This window comes from Pelodiscus sinensis, chromosome 7, assembly GCF_049634645.1.
Source record: "Pelodiscus sinensis isolate JC-2024 chromosome 7, ASM4963464v1, whole genome shotgun sequence".
Classification (NCBI taxonomy): Eukaryota; Metazoa; Chordata; order Testudines; family Trionychidae; genus Pelodiscus; species Pelodiscus sinensis.
The window spans coordinates 45,916,999-45,933,408 of NC_134717.1; the positions used below are offsets into that span (position 1 = coordinate 45,916,999).

The 16,410-nt window shown below is 39.9% G+C and overlaps 1 protein-coding gene across 1 annotated transcript in view; it reads right to left on the bottom strand.

Moving 5' to 3' along the window:
• Positions 1 to 16,410, bottom strand: part of PDE11A (phosphodiesterase 11A) — a 233,381-nt gene that overhangs the window by 21,219 nt on the left and 195,752 nt on the right. The window contains exons 17-19 of the mRNA XM_075933714.1: positions 14,882 to 14,949; positions 11,205 to 11,275; positions 7,527 to 7,610 (exon numbers count right to left, since the gene is read on the bottom strand). Of these exons, the coding sequence (XP_075789829.1) occupies positions 7,527 to 7,610; positions 11,205 to 11,275; positions 14,882 to 14,949 (223 nt within the window). The remainder of the gene's footprint in view (positions 1 to 7,526; positions 7,611 to 11,204; positions 11,276 to 14,881; positions 14,950 to 16,410) is intronic.

Sequence of the window (16,410 nt, forward strand, 5' to 3'; positions counted from 1 at the left end):
CCATTATTGCAGATCACAACATATGCCTTGCTAAAAGGTTGGGACAGGCACTTACACCAACAGACAATACAGGGCAAATGACTACTTCACGAGACCACATTGCTCAGAGCTATCCAAAATGCATGCAGACACTCTGTCTCGACCATTAGCAATTGCACGGTCCACATACTGATGGACAATACTACCACCATGTTTTATATAAACAGACAGGGTGGAGCGCGCTCCAGTCCCTCTGCGCGGAGGCTGTGCAGCTTTGGAACTCGTGTATCTATCACAGGGATCTTTTTAAGGGAAGCATATTACCAGCCATCAACGATGTCATGGTGGATGCTCTCAGCCGCAATTTTGTGGGATCACGAGTGGGAACTTCACCCAGCGGTGACAGATTCCATTTTTCGCAGGTGGGGCTTTCCAATGACGGATCTGTTCACAACCACAAGCAACTCCAAATGCCCCCATTTCTGCTCCCAAGCAGGACTGGGCAGGGGATCCAATGGCAATGCATTCTAAATCCAATGGGACTAACTGATTCATTATACCTCCCCTCCAGTACCATTAATCCTCAGAATTCTGTGCAAGATCCACTCAGACGGTGCTCGAGTCATTCTCGTAGCCCCATCTTGGTCCAGACAGACTTGGTTCCCGTATTTCCAACACATGTCCATCGAACTACCATAACCTTTTTCACAAAGGCGCGATCTCCTCTCCCAGAATGCGGGCAAGTTACTTAACCCCCATTCTCAGACCCTTCACCTCCAGGCTTGGCTCCTGTCTAGTTCTATGGAGCTGAACAGGACTGCTCTGAGCAAGTAAAAACCATCATCCTACATAGCAGGAGGCAGTCTACTAGGAAAACTTACCTGCAAAAATGGAAGAGCTTCTCATCCTGATGCCATCAGTTGCACGTCGACCCTGGCAAAGCCCCACTCCACGTAGTACTTGATTACCTACATGCGTTGAAGAGTGACAGCCTATCTATGTCCTCAATAAAGGTACACCTGGCGGCCATTGTGGCCTTCCATGACCACATTGAGGGGTCATCAGTGTTTGCACATCCACTCACTAGGAGATTTCTCGAGGGACTCCATAACCTTAACCCCCCTGCTCCCACAGGACCCCAATGCCCTCATGGGATCTGAATTTGGTTCTTGAGTTCCTTCTGAGACCTCCTTTTGAACCTATGGCCACATGCTTTCTCCTGCTCCTCACAATGAAGGTGCTTTTTCTAGTGGCCATCACCTCCAAAAGAAGGGTCAGCAAGATAGGAGTCCTAATGGTGGGCCCAGCATATATGGTTTTTACCAAAGACAAAGTGACTTTGAGAATGCATTCGACCTTTCTACCTAAAGTCAGTACCTGCTTCCACATCAATGAGCCCATAGTCTTACTGAGTTTTTTCCAAAGCTGCATACATCTACACATGCCATGCTTCATACCCTGGCTGTCAGAAGGGCTTTGGCTTTTTATATCGACAGAACTCAGATCTTTTTCAACTCCCCACGTCTGTTTGTCTCTATTACAGACCACTCCAGGGGCAACCCAATTTCCAAACAACGCATTTCCAAACTGATAGCAAGTTGCATACTTCAGTGACACTCTCTTCACAACAAACTAAGGATGGCACCAAGAGCACACTCTACCCGTACTACAGCAACATCCATGGTATTCCTCAACAGTGTGTCACTCAAAGACATTTATCGGGCAGCCACCCGGTCATCCGACCACATATTATCTAAGCACTATGCTATCATGCCTCAGCTGGCAGCAGACACATCAGTGGCTACAGCAATTCTATCTGCCACTACGAAGCAGTGACTCAGAGTCCCACGAGCCATAGTAAGTACTGCTTTGTAGTCACCTTATGTGGAGCACCATTGGGGACATTACCTGGAGAAGAAAAGGAAGTGTTGCACCTGTGCAGTGACAACTGTTCTTTGAGATGTGTGTTCCTGTGGGTGCTCCATGACCCTCCCTTCCTCCCCGCTACTCAGAGTCCAATTGCTCTGTGGTAGACTAGGAACTGAAGGGGGCAGTCAGGTCGTGTGCGAAGCAGCCAACCACCAAAGTGCAAGTTGCCTGCTGCGCACGTGCGACCCAACTGCTAACTGCTTTGAAGAGTTCTGACTCTGCGGCTCGGGGGATGACCCATCACCTTACATGGAACTCCCATGGGGACACACACCTCAAACAGTCATCAATGCACAGAGTGAATAACTTCCTTTTCTACAAGGAAAAAGTTAAGTTTTGGGAATTACTAAACTGAAGTTAGATCACCTAGGGTACGGCTTCACTAGCTCGGTAGTTCAAGCTAGGTAGACAGATGAGGGCAACCGGAGTGGCAAACGAAGCCCGGTATTTAAATATCCCAGTTTCATTTGCATCTCCCCGGGCACCGACATTTTTAAATCCCCCTTAGTCCAAACTCCGTGCCCGCGGCTAGACACGGCACGGAGTAGGTAGTTCGAATTAGGATCTCTAATTTGAACTACCGGTACACCTTGGACTAAGGGAGATTTAAAAATGGCGGTGCCCGGGAAGATGCAAATGAAGCCGGGATATTTAAATCCTGGGCTTCATTTGCCACTCCTGTTGCCCTCATCTGCCTACCTAGCTCGAGCTACCAAGCTAGTGTAGACATACTCCTATTTTTCTATTTCAGTGCTTCTCATGGTAATTCTTAATGAAGAACCAATATGGTGTAGCAAAGCCTAATGAAAGACTCAAACTATTCAGATGCTGTAATTCTGACAATTCCAGTGTCGTACATAATATTCTGATCACTAATCATTACATGCAGTTATAAAGAAACATAAATTCAATAAATTTATAGGATCTTAAATATAGTAATGAACAAAAAATCAGGAAGCTTTTATCTTCACAAGTGCGTGATGCACTACAGGGAGGAAAGAATCAACTCTGGTTACTACAAGCACTGGAATTGGAAAATTTCAAATCTCTTGCAAGCTTTATAACTTAAAACAATACCAGCTAACAATTAAACCAAATAACCATTTTTAAAAATAATACCCATATAACCAACTTTGAAATATTTAAAGTTGTTAGCTCTTCTTTGTATTATTAAATTGGGTGCCTGTTAGGACAGAACACTAAGGTCTTAGTGTTAAAAAACGTACATGCACACTGCAATCATGTTAGCGTGATGGTGTGCCTTATTGCCATCATCAACTTTGACAGTTGCATAGCTAGTTATGTATTTCATTTCCAACATGGGTGCACACACACACACACCTTACTTGTTCCACATTTCTGATAGTCCTAAAAGATGGTCCCTATACCCAATTAAAACTAGCAATCAGTCTTATTTACTGAATGGAGATCTTTAACTAATGACAGGTCCAAATTGGTTTGAGTAATATAATGCTCTTAACAATCTAAGAATACTAGACTTCTAATTTCTCATCTAAAGTGTTGGAAAACAATATACCTCAGCACACTTCAGATTTATATAATGACACAACCTGACCACAGATGTAGACACTAATTCTAGAGGGATACCGTTATATATTCTTATCAAACTACAGATATTTGATTGAAATCAAGTCCATTGCAGGAGAAATTGACTTATGTGGGTTAAGGCATTGCTAAATGAGGTGTAAGGTGTTATTTCAACTTTAGCTTCCTCTCCCATTGGCTCTAGGGTTGCCAACTCTCCCGACCAGACAGGCTAGACACAATTTGCAGCAATGGCATTTGGTGTGGAAAAGCTGACAACACTAATTGGCTCCACTATATATTTTTTTTCTTACTGGAAACAACCAGTTAGGGCAGAAGAGTTATTAATCTCTATGCCCTAGTCTACACTAACTCCATAAGGGTACGTCTACACTTGCTCCCTAGTTCGAGCTAGGGATGCAAACGTAGGCAACCGAAATTGCTAATGAAGTGGGGATTTAAATATCCCGTGCTTCATTAGCATAATCTTGCCTGCACATTAATCCGCTCACCAGCTGATTCGAACCAGGAAGTGCTCTCCGGGACGCGTTAGTTCAAATCAAACCCCTTGGTTTGAACTAACATTACTCCTTGGGGTTTGATTTGAACTAACGCATCCTGAAGCACACTTCCTGGTTCGAATCAACTGGCGAGAGGAATAACGTGTGGGCGAGATTATGCTAATGAGGCGCAGGATATTTAAATCCCCGCTTCATTAGCAATTTCGGTCGCCTACATTTGCATCCCTAGCTCGAACTAGGGAGCAAGTGTAGACATACTCTAGCTCCCTTATTTCAAAATAACAAGCAGAACATCCACACTATCAAGCCTGTTATTTTGAAATTAGAGGCTAGTTATTTCAAAATAATAACTCTTTTCCATGAGGAATAACACTCATTTCAAAATAGTTATTTTGAAATAGTGGTAGTGTGGACACTCTACTGCTGCTATTTCGAAATAACTACTCCCCAGAGTCATTCAAAGTAATTACTTCCAGTGCTTCCTAGGGCTTTTAGTCGAGGTAGTGCGTCCACCTTAAGGGAGCCTGCCTCAGGCTAATGTCGAGGCTTCCCTGTAGTGTGGACAAGGTATTTCGAAATAGTTATTTCGGGAGTTATTATTTCAAAATGATTTCCTAGTGTAGACATGCCCTATGGGGCCTCTCCTAAGAGATTAGAATTAACTGTAATACACCTTTTTTTACACCTTTTTGTAATAGTTCATTTAGTTTGATTATTCCTGGTCTTTTCTGCAGGTCTTACTAAAGGCAAACTTGCCTCTGATTTCAGTTGGGAAATGGCTACATGCACATATCCTTGATTATTATTTGGATTAATGTTGTACCAAAATGGCAATACTGGCTATAATATTCTATGCTTACTCAAATCATTAACTTCTAAATTGTATGACAGTGCATTATAAAAGCATTGATTAGGTTTTTGCTAATTCTTATTATCCATCAATACTCCACCTCTTCATGCTTCATTCACAAGTTTTAATGATGTATCTGTAAGTGGGCATTGTATCCCATGATACACAGTCCATACAATTGGTACAAAGGTTAAAAATTAAAATACATTAATAAGGAAGAGGGCGAAAAAAAACCCTGAACTTGAAATATTTGTAGTGCATATAGCACCAGACCTAAAAGAGGTTTCTTTATATTTGCAGAGAATTTCTTGTACCTCTGTGCATCATTGATGCGATAAGTACACTGAGGTTTGATTAAGTTGGATATGGAAATTAAAACTTGGCTTTATATTCAAGAGGGTAGCTCACACAGTGGGATACTGTGACATCAAGTTTTCTGTTTACCCCTAAGGCTGGTGCTGCAATGACTTCAAGGTTTGATGGTGTCTCTCTTTTTAAGTTGTTGAGCAGCAGGCTAATAGCTGCACAGCATGATGCAAAGACAGCAGAAAACAGGGGAATCAGATGTGAATATATTCCCCACAGATATCCTGCTAGGATGGAGCTAACTAACCAGCGCTTTAGTGTTCAGATCTAGTCGACTCACACAGAGGTTTCTTTGATTCTCTGCCCACCCTGTCTTATTGTACTCTTTCTGATTAAAGACACTGTCACAAATAAATCATGACTTCTGGCATAAGAACTTGGATTCCTAATGAGGTTGCCATGTTTGGTAAAATAACCTATTTTTGACAGTCTCTTATTTCAATGTCTGTTTCCCCCCTCACTTATTTTTATATAAAGGAAGGGTTGCTAACTGTAGAGATTCTGTTTATTCCCATTTTTCCCTTGTTTGGAAGCTGCCTGTTCATGTGCCTCCACTTTCGCTCTCTGCTTTACCAGCTACTGGTGACATGTGGCCTATAATCACAAAACAAATTCCTAAAACAATATATTTCTTATGTGCAAGAGCTAAATCACAGTTACATATCTGAGCAAGGGAGTTAGAGTGAACAGATTAGAAATGTTATTAAAATCGCATCCTCCATTCCCTGTACATTGAAATGCCTGTTGTAGTTGCAGGGAATTGCAAGAACACAAGGTTATGCAGGAAGAGAGCACAATTCTAGCACAGATTTCAAAGTGAATAATTAAATCTCCTTTAATGCCTCATTATATATTCATTTTGTAACATAGCTGTTCCCTATATTTTGTGTACTGATGCCCAAATTCTACAGTTTTTATTCAAGCAAAAACCCCTCTGACTTCCAAGAGAGGCTAGTCTAAGAGAAAGGAACGGTCTGGTGTTGAATTTGGATGACAAGAAGGTGTGAAAGGTATTGACTTGGTGACTTGAGATCATATAGCTTACTGCTGGTTTTGCCGACTAAAGCTCATGATAGTATATAACTTTTGTTAGTCTCTGAGGGTGCATCTATACTGCACCGTAGCTCAAAATAAGACATGCAATTTGAGCTACGCAAATTGTGTAGCTTATTTCGAGTGTATTTCAAAATAGCTTATTTCAAAATTTGGCACTGTCTACATGGCACCAAATTTTGAAATAGAACACTATTCCAAAATGTCCTTTAATCCTCGTGAAATGAGATTTAGAGGGACGTCGGAATAGTGAGCCCATTGTTTCAAAAGCTATTTTGAAACAACAGGCTTGTTTAAAAGACTTGGAATAGCTATTTTGGGTTACTGGAAGTATCCCAAAATAGTGCCACTGTCCAGCTGCACCCTAAGGTGCTACGGGACTACTCATTGTTTTTAAAGTTACAGACTAACACAGCTACCCCTTTGAAACATCTTTAGCCATTCTTGCATAGCTGTGCCTTGGTCTAAAAACAGAACTATAATAATGAACTGCAAGTTCCATATAGACCAAATTCCGGATCTATTTGTTTTAGCTCATTTACTGTTTTTTAAACTGTCATCTATATTCAAGGCTTGCTTGCACCTCTGGGTGCAAGTGGAGGTATCTAATGGCTTTAACTGTCTGGATTAAACTGGAAGATTCTGCTCATGTGTAGCCCTTTAGCCCTTTTATATGCACCTATTTGTAACAGGAACACAAGTAATCTCTGTAAGTGCATGATCACAAAAGTACACTGTGGGTTAGAAAGCATATTTGCTGAAATAAGGACTACATCTCCAATGGCCTCTGAGGCTTGGAATGCCTCTCCAAAGCTTCTGTCTTTCTCTGAACTTGGAGAGGAGCCAAAACTAGAGTGGCATAATTCAGCTATGTGCTTTCCTTTGGGGCACAGCTGTTTAGGTCTGTGCCTATGTGCAATCTGAACCAGAACTATCCATTGAACAAACTATTTTGCACAGTATAGCCCTGTTACAGTGTTGATATTGTCTGATGTGTCAGGCAGAATGCTGTAAAAGATTCTTGAGCTTGAAACTTTTGAATTTAAAGAGAAATGTTATTTACAACAATCATTTAGTCTTTTCTTCAGTAAATTTAAAGATTTTGGTTTACACCTAAGAATTCTGAGTAAAGTTGAAGTAGGAAACAAGTTGACGGTGTTTCATGAATAAGTGTAGTGATTTAAAGATTCAGACTGCCTGTAAGGTTGTTATAAAAGCTACCTCTCGCCTTCAGAGATGCAGGACCAGTGTTCTGATTCTGTAGTTGCAGAAGTAAAAAATACCTGATACAGGGGCATGCAGATGCTATCAATCCATTCCAGCTGCAACCTGGGTAGTTCATCTTTCCTGTTCCGATCAAAAATAGCCTGAATGCAGAGGGGGGAGGAAAAGTGTCATGCTTTATTACAAGAGAATACTTTACAGATGCTTCATCCAGCACTCTGGAACTACAGCCAAACTGTTACAAACTGAATACTTAATGAACAATAATCAGTGTTTACAGTCTTTATAAGCCATTGTCTAGGATGAAAAATAAAACTTTCAGCTCTGTTTTTGAAATTTGTAAGTTGAATTTGACCATTTATCTAATGGTATCTTAGTGGAAACTGAAGATGGGCTTCAAGAGCTCATTTAAAGAAGAGAGAGTAGAATTTTGTGTGGGATTTTGAAAAATTTAACCTGAACTTTGAAGTGATGTAGGTATTTCTGAAAATCCCATTATTTGTTCTATGTAGACTGTTTTGTAAGCTTAATGCAAGAAAATTATCTTGTGCGGACAGGCAAAGGATACCACTTTGTCTTCCTGACCAGCTAGCTTCTCTAGATTCACTAGCAGTATCCACATATTTATTTCCTTTAAGTAACCTGTGATAAGGCTGAGTCATTAAACATTTCAGTGACTGCTACTGTTGCTTTTTAAAAACTCTCATTATTCAAATTGTAACACTCTGATTTTGGTCCTTATCCCTCAGACTTTACACTTTATATACTCCACCATTGGTTCCAAGATGGATTGATTTAAATCAAAGCAGATGAAAACACAGATTTTAATAATGATTTAAATCAGTCAGGAGGTAACTTTGATTTAAATAATTTTAATTCTCCTGCATTTCTATTTTTTAATTCTTTTACTAAAGAAAGGTTGAATATTGTTAGTTGATAAATCAATGTGCTTTAATTGATACAACTAAATATAGCCTTCACAATAAATGTGGTGTATATTTTTGCTAATGAGGAATATAAGTATATATACTTATTAATGCAATTATATAGCTTAATTTGCTCTTAGTCAGTTGTTTAATTTCTCCATATTTATCATGTTAGAAAATGATGAATTTATTTACCAGATTTAGTTTTTACTTGTGATTTTTGTCAAGCTGTATTTGCTTGGAAATTCAAATGCAATAAAAAATGCATAAAGAAAGCAGTTTAAGTTTTTTAATTGAACAAACCTACCTTAAGTTCTGGATACACAAGAAAAAAATATCAAAGCATGTTTTGCTTTAAATCCGATTCCCTAAACAAAGGAAGTATTGTGGGTAGCTAATGAACTGATGTGATTATTTCTGGTCACCATATGGTTTAGAATTTTAGAATTCATCTGTCCCCTCACACCTAGTTTTTATTAATAAATTGGAAGAGGAAAATAAGCTTTCCTGCTGCTCCCTCCCCAGCCCTCTGAACTCTCAATTGGTTTCTTTGAATGAACTAGTCATGGAACTGAATATGTTGAACAAACTGAGCTAAAGAAAGAATCTATTCTCTCTGCACCTGCAGAAGAGGCTACTGCTGTCAAAAGCTGGTTTAGCTGTTAAAGAAACTCTGATTCAGCTGTTTAGCCAGTGACTTCCACCAGTCAAATAGTCTGACTATTAAAGAAAGTTGGCAGCATGCATGTACTACTTAATATTGTTTGTATTTAATTTTAATAGACTTCTAATAGATATTTGCAGTGTTGTTGTAGTCCTGTTGGCCCCAAGCTATTAGAGACATACTATGAGTGAGAGAATATCTTTTATTGGGCCAGCTTCTGTTGGTGAGAGAGAAAGAAGCTTTTGAGCTACACAGAGCTTTTCAGGTCTAGGAAAGGTACTAAAAGTGTCAGAGCTAAATACAAGGTAGTTTAACATAAGTAGTTAAATATTACACTTTTTTTTATTAGATGCAGTAAGTTCAGTCTTTAATAAGCTTGTGCTTCAATTTAACATCAGGTTTTATTTAACTTCATTTTATTTTTTAAAAATTTCATGTTTTTAATAAACTCTCATTAGTTCACATTGGCTCAAATGTGAACCCATTCTCCAGCCCAGGTAATTTGTCTGGACACTAGGGAATGCTATGGTGTAAAGAGGAGGGGTAGAATTTTTCTTTAAGGCATTGGAGCAGAGGTAGATCCATAATGTGGGCACTACCCCCTTTTACTGGCTGGAGTAGGTGCCCCAGCTGCAGTGTCATCACTGTATTGGGGGTAGGAGGGGAGAGCCCTGAGGATGTGCACAATAGCACAACCCACTTTCCTTCTTTCTAATGTTGCTGCATAGAGCTTTCCCAAAATCCTCAGCAGCTCCCTGCACATAGGCCTATAACCCTACTCATACACCCCACCCTGCTGCTTCAGCGACGTGGGAACTACTGTATTAAGGAGTTTCCATATTCCTGATCTGACAAATGCAGATTTGTGGCATGAATTCATTTTTCAGATTGTTTATGCTAGGGTATTTTCTAGAAACACTCCAAGTAATTAGAGTGCCCTTCTAGTTGAATATAACAGAATGTGTTTTAAAAGTCTGTTACACTGGGACTTCATTAGTGTGAGGAACACACTTTAATTTCTACATGCATTATGTGAAAAACACCAATACATATTATATGGAATGGTACTTTCAGTTATTGCAGGCTAAATTTGGTACAAGGCACCAGCATTGTTAGTGCTATGTCTGATTAAGTGCTAATCCACGGTATTATAGCTACTTTTTTTACTTATGTACATGAGAGGGCATACACAGAGAACTTCATTATCTTCTCAGGCTCTCTAGCTCAGTGCAGAAAGTTGTAAGCCATCCTGAGTCATCTTACAGTAACTGAAAGTCACTGAGTCAGATCTTCAGTGGATATAGATTACTGCAACTCTATTGACCTCAGTAGAGTCATGCCGATTTATACAAGCTAGGAATCTGGTTCAGTGAGTGCTTACCACACTGCAACATCAAAACAGCAACTCATATGAGTAGGCTGTATCACTTTCTTGAAGTATCCGCTGTATGCAGAATTATATGTAGTTTAAAATGATGAATCTCTATTTTATTCTTGAATGGCTTCAACTTGAACTTCTTAGAAGCCCTGTCTTCCTTTCCTCATGAGTCTGCTTTTAAGATACTTAAGTGGGAAGGTCCTCTTTGTGTAATAGGGTTTTTGGAGGTCACTTTTCCTCTTTGCAGTTTCCTTTAGCACTTTATACCTTTCCACATGTTTTATGTTGATCTGTATTACGGTGTAGAAGCCATCCCATATAACCCTACAATGATGGAGGTAAGGTTACTTGTAGGCATACAAAAGAAATGATTCCTTAGAGGGTATAGGGATGCATCACAAAACTGATGTCAGAAATTTCTTACTGTAACACAAACAAAACAATTATGCTTTCTAATAATGTAACTATTGCATCTTGGGTATTATACTCAATGCTGTTGTATAATGAGTAGACCATATAAACCTTGGGATATGTTCAGCGCATAAGGAGAAAGGACTTGATTCAAAGACCGTTGAAGTAATTGGGAGGCCTCTTTTCACTAACTTCAATGGACTTTAGATTTCACTACCAGAATCCAGTGCTAGGCTATCCATATGTTACATATTCCTTCTTATAAAACCCATTTGCTTCTCTGAATTAAGACAATGACCAGAAAACAGTTTTCCTCCTCCACACACAGGTAGCTGATTCAAAAGTGATAAAAACTTACTGAAGGAGTGAGTTTGAGTTCAGATCTCTCTCTGTCTCCTTGTTCAAAGAACTCACTGGTTACCAATTCAGCTGCCTAAAATATAATCACACTAAAGGTTAAAGTTCATGTTAGCTATCTGTAAGAATTACATATTTATTGTTTAAGTACCTTGCCTTAAGCATGTGCTGAACTATAAATTCATGGGCAGTCCCATTCATGTTCCTAGAGCAAAGGATATGCTTTAGTATCTTGCTGAGATTGGGGCTCAGTCAAGGGACACTGTAGATATAATTGTATCTATATCTCTGTAAACACATTAAAAAAAACACATTCTCAAGTCCTTTTGATGCCTGTCAATGACCAGTCCTATTGGAGCTGTATGTAACTTATGCATTTGAGAGAAGAATAGATCATTATTAGATCCAGGAGACATACAAAAATCTTTTTACAAAGATAATTTTAAAGTGTACATGAACCCTTTGGGTGCTGCTACCGATGCTTAAGAAAACTGTCAGTTGTTGGAGAAACAAATCTGATCGATAAGTTCTGTGTTAACGTGAAATCCTAAGGCTCTTTTTCACCCAGTATTGTTCTTCTGTACTATATGTATCCTATACCACTCTAATTACTGTAGCTCTTAAGCATCTAAAGGTGAACACAGATTAAAATTGTCATATTTGATTAAAAGTAAGAATGGCGGCATTGTCTTTTAGAACTATATTATATTCTTTTGCCAGACTCCATGAAGCAGCCTTCATTTTTGACAATGGTATGTGTTACTAGGAACAGGATGCAGTATTCAGAAAAATTATTTTTTGAAAATAATCAAAGCCTAAAGAAACCAGGAAAGCCCAGACAGCAAGTGACACTAGTATAAACAGTTTTAACTAAACGTACTTGCTGTCATGCGCGTGCACACACACACAGAGCTACAGAGGCTATGTCTAGACTTATCCCTCTTTCGAAAGAAGGATGTAAATTAGACATTCTGAAATTGCAAATGAAGTCGGGATTTGAATTTCCTGTGCTTCATTTCCATAATCACATCACGGCATTTTTTCAAATAACATTTCGAAAGTGAAACCGTGGTCTAGACGTGGTTCTTTCGAAAAGAAAAGCCTTTTTTGAAAGATCCTGTAAACCTCATTTTTTGAGGAGTACAGGATCTTTCGAAAAAGGCTTTTCTTTATGGAAGAACCACGGTTTCACTTTCAAAATAGCGTTTTTTTAAATGCCATGACGCTATTATGCAAATGAAGCAAGGGAAATTCAAATCCCGGGTTCATTTGCAATTTCGAAGTGTCTAATTTGCATCCCTCTGTTGAAAGAGAGATGTAGTTTAGACATATATCCTGAAATAAAGGTATGTTTCTAAATAAGAAAAGGCTTGAAAATTCAAACTCGCATTCTGTTAACTTATCCTGTTGTGTTACTTGCTTTTCTGATAAAAAGCCAAATCATATGCAATACCAAGACACAATATGGTAAACTAAGGATAGACTTTGTACCCCAGGATAACTCTAAATTTCCTGCTCTAGCATTGAAATGCAAGATTGCTATGCAGTCACTTGGGGTATGTCTACACTACCCCGCTAGTTCGAACTAGCAGGGTAATGTATGCATACCGAACTTGCTAATGAAGCCCGGGATTTGAATTTCCCGGGCTTCATTAGCATAAAGCCGGCGCCGCCATTTTTAAAAGCCGGCTAGTGCGAACCCCGTGCCGCGTGTAGCCGCGCGGCACAGGGTTCGCACTAGCCGGCTTTTAAAAATGGCGGCGCCGGCTTTATGCTAATGAAGCCCGGGAAATTCAAATCCCGGGCTTCATTAGCAAGTTCGGTATGCATACATTACCCCGCTAGTTCGAACTAGCGGGGTAGTGTAGACATACCCTTGCAGAGGCTGTCAATAATCATCAGCGCTTACATTTGCTATAACTTAAAAATGAGTCACAAAAATTGAAAGCATGTGAACTGAAATTATAAAATGATTTAAAATCATCAGCTAAGCTAAGACTAATTACCTGGAGAATTTTACTGCAGTTTGGAATGACTTTTTCTGTATGGAGCCCCATAATGTGAATAAAATAACGGATTAATACACCTTGCATTAGAATAATTTAACAGCCTAACGGCAATTATGATCTTTCCAAGTATCTTCTACATGAATAATCAATGTGTACTTGTCTCCTTTCCTCCTGCTGTCTTCGACATTCCATTTCTATCTCCTTTTGTATGTCTGGTACCTTTCCTAATCCTTTGGAATGTTTACCCTTAGCACTTATTCCTTAGTCCTTTCCATTTATGTATCTTTTGTTCTCTCCCTTCTCAGGACTCCTCCTTCAGATGAGGCTGAGGCAGGGATGAGCAATAAAAATGACAGTGATTCACCAGCGTTAGCCTCTGGCACTGCTATATTTATCTGCGCCTCCGCAGGTATGGGCAATTGCAGCTCCTGTTGGCTGCGGATTGCTGTTTCCAGCCAATGGAAGCTGCGGGAAGCAGTGTGGACTGGGACACCACTTCCCATAGCTTCCATTGGTTGGGAATGGCAATTCACAGCCAATGGGAGCTGCAATCACCTGTACCTACAGCGGTGCAGGTAAATATAGCAGCAGCGGCTCACCAGGGGCGAATCCTGGGGAACCGGATCTGGCCAGCAGGCCAGTATTTGCTTGTCCCTTGGTTGAAGGTTAACAGAGTTTCCATTCTGTGTCCACCACTAGTGTCTCTATTTACTTTTATCTTGGGAAACTCAATCAGATGTGCTTAATGCTAGGAGACTGAGTTTTTAATACAAAATACATGTTGGGCTACAAGGGAAAGTTTAGCCTTTGGAAGTCCTAAGGAAAAAAAACGGGATCCTGGATTTCAGTACTGATATCCCATAGCCTAAAACTCATTCAAGAAGTGCTAATCAGATTCTAACTGACTTTTCTGATACCATAGGAAATGGAAAGGCTAATGGGGTGAGGGGGACTGAGGAATGTCACAAGCTGTAGCCATGGCTGAGGTGGGACTGAGAGCTGAAACTTTTATCCTGCTGTTGGAGAAACTTCCAGATACAGAACCTTCTCATACTACAGTGATATGTCCCACCAAACCCGAAATGTTAGTGAGTGCCTAGGTATTATACACCTTTTCAGAGCCCCACTCTGCAATGCAAATTTGTTCTTCTGTATAGGGAACTACATCTTGAAATATTAAACCACAGCTGAGATAATTAGATTTCTTTATGCTAAAAAGGCATATTCTAGATCTATTCAGACATGTGAATCAACTGTCAGTACCTGTTGGTATTCCATATTTAGGGCAAATTGTGCTATTGTCACTGGGTTATAGAATTATGTATATTGGAAAAGGTAACTTTGGGTTTACCAAAAGGAAAAAAACAAATGTTTGCAAGGTGGTGAGTGTTTTTTGGAAAAGGTCCCTTTTTTGGACTGGAGTTAAAAGGGGAATGGATGAGGAGAAGATATAAAAAATAACTCTTTGTATATCTAAATATTGATCAAGAGCATCAAGCAAAGGAAAAGACTGTGCAATAAACCATGCCTTGCAGAAACACTTTACTATTTTTTTAAGTGCATTAATACTGCTATAAATTGACTGCAGTTTTGCTCCTTTGTAAGTCAGGTCCCTGGGAATATTGTCCTACCAATACTGCCTCGTCCCAGCCCTGCTATTAATCATGACTTGCCTGTCTTGAAATCTCCCACGGTTTGGTCACAGCTCCGAGGTCACAGGCTGTCATTAGCATTGATCTGAATAACAGAAATGAACAATACAAGCTGAATAAACCTTTATTGTATTTCTAAACAAATCTGCCCTGAATGCATAAATAAAAAGTCAGAATTAGCACCTTTTGCCTCTGGAAAGAACAGCAGCACTGTCTGAAATCTTAATCATCAGCATAGTTTTATTATCCACATTATACCTAGGAAGTCTAATATCACATAGATAATGCATAAAATGGAAAATGTATTATGCTAGAAAAGAAACATGTATCAATATAGACAAATCACTAATTTTGCTTCTAACTAATGATAATTATATCATATAATGCAGCATGTTCTTTACCAGGATGTAAGTAATGGAGTTGTTATATAATCATGCAAACTGGATCAATCTATTTGTCCACTAATAAGTGATTGATCTAGCAAGAGAACTTGTAATCATGAGAGGCATTCCAGACACTGTTTCAGCAATTTCTGCTACTCAGCTGCAATAAAAGAAATAAGATTTATAAGGGCTACACTGTTTCACTGTTCATTAACAAGAACTATTCAACTGTAGAAAGGTAGGGATTTTAGCATATATTTGTTTAAATGATTAACCGGTAAGCCAGAGTTTATCGGTTAAACGTAATAAGTACATGCACTCTTCCCCCCCCTCCCCGAACCTTGATGCTGTAACAGAGGTTTTTAAGATGGCTCCACACAAGCACTGGATCCCATGGAGCTGCCTGCACACCCCCAACGCTGCTGCATCTGATAAAGGGACAGCAGCACAGAAGTTGAGGGGAGCAGGCAGGAACTGATATATGCAGGAATCTGGCTTTCAAGCCAGCTGTCTGGGCTTATTGACTTCTTTGGAGCTACTTGCTCCCCTGCACTGCTGCCTCACACAGAGAGAGGTGTGTGTGTGTGTGTGTGTGTGTGTGGAGGGGGGGAGGCAGGAGTCAATACACTTACTGACTTACTGGCCCCTCCTGTGCTGCTGCCTCTGTCCACAGCAGGCCTGAGCCCACCATGGAAAGAGGCTGCACCGTGAATACCAGCACAGCCTCTGACCGTGGGGAACTCCGGTTTCTCATGGACAGGGGCTGCTGTTACCTTTGATACCAAGTCAGCAGTGTGGACTGGCAGGGGGCTACCCAGGAGTGGGGCCAGGAATGCACTGGCTGCCAGCCCCTCTCCTGGGGATTATCGAATAATCATGTAACCCTAAGATTTGATGCAGTAACATAATTATTAAATTAATCGATACCTAATATCCCTACTCATGTCTCAAATCTTTCACCAGTTGGCAGTTCTTAGGGGCAAATTGAGTGCAATGCATTTGCAGCTCCTAATTGAGAAGCAGTAGGAGAGAAATTCAGCCAGAAGAAGAGGGAGAGGGAAAAGGGGTCACTGGGTACAGGTTGATGTGGAGGATCAATCAAAATGTGGAGGGTGTTTTATCTTGAGAACTTCTCAAGCTTTTTGCTCTTTAAAATTGAGCAA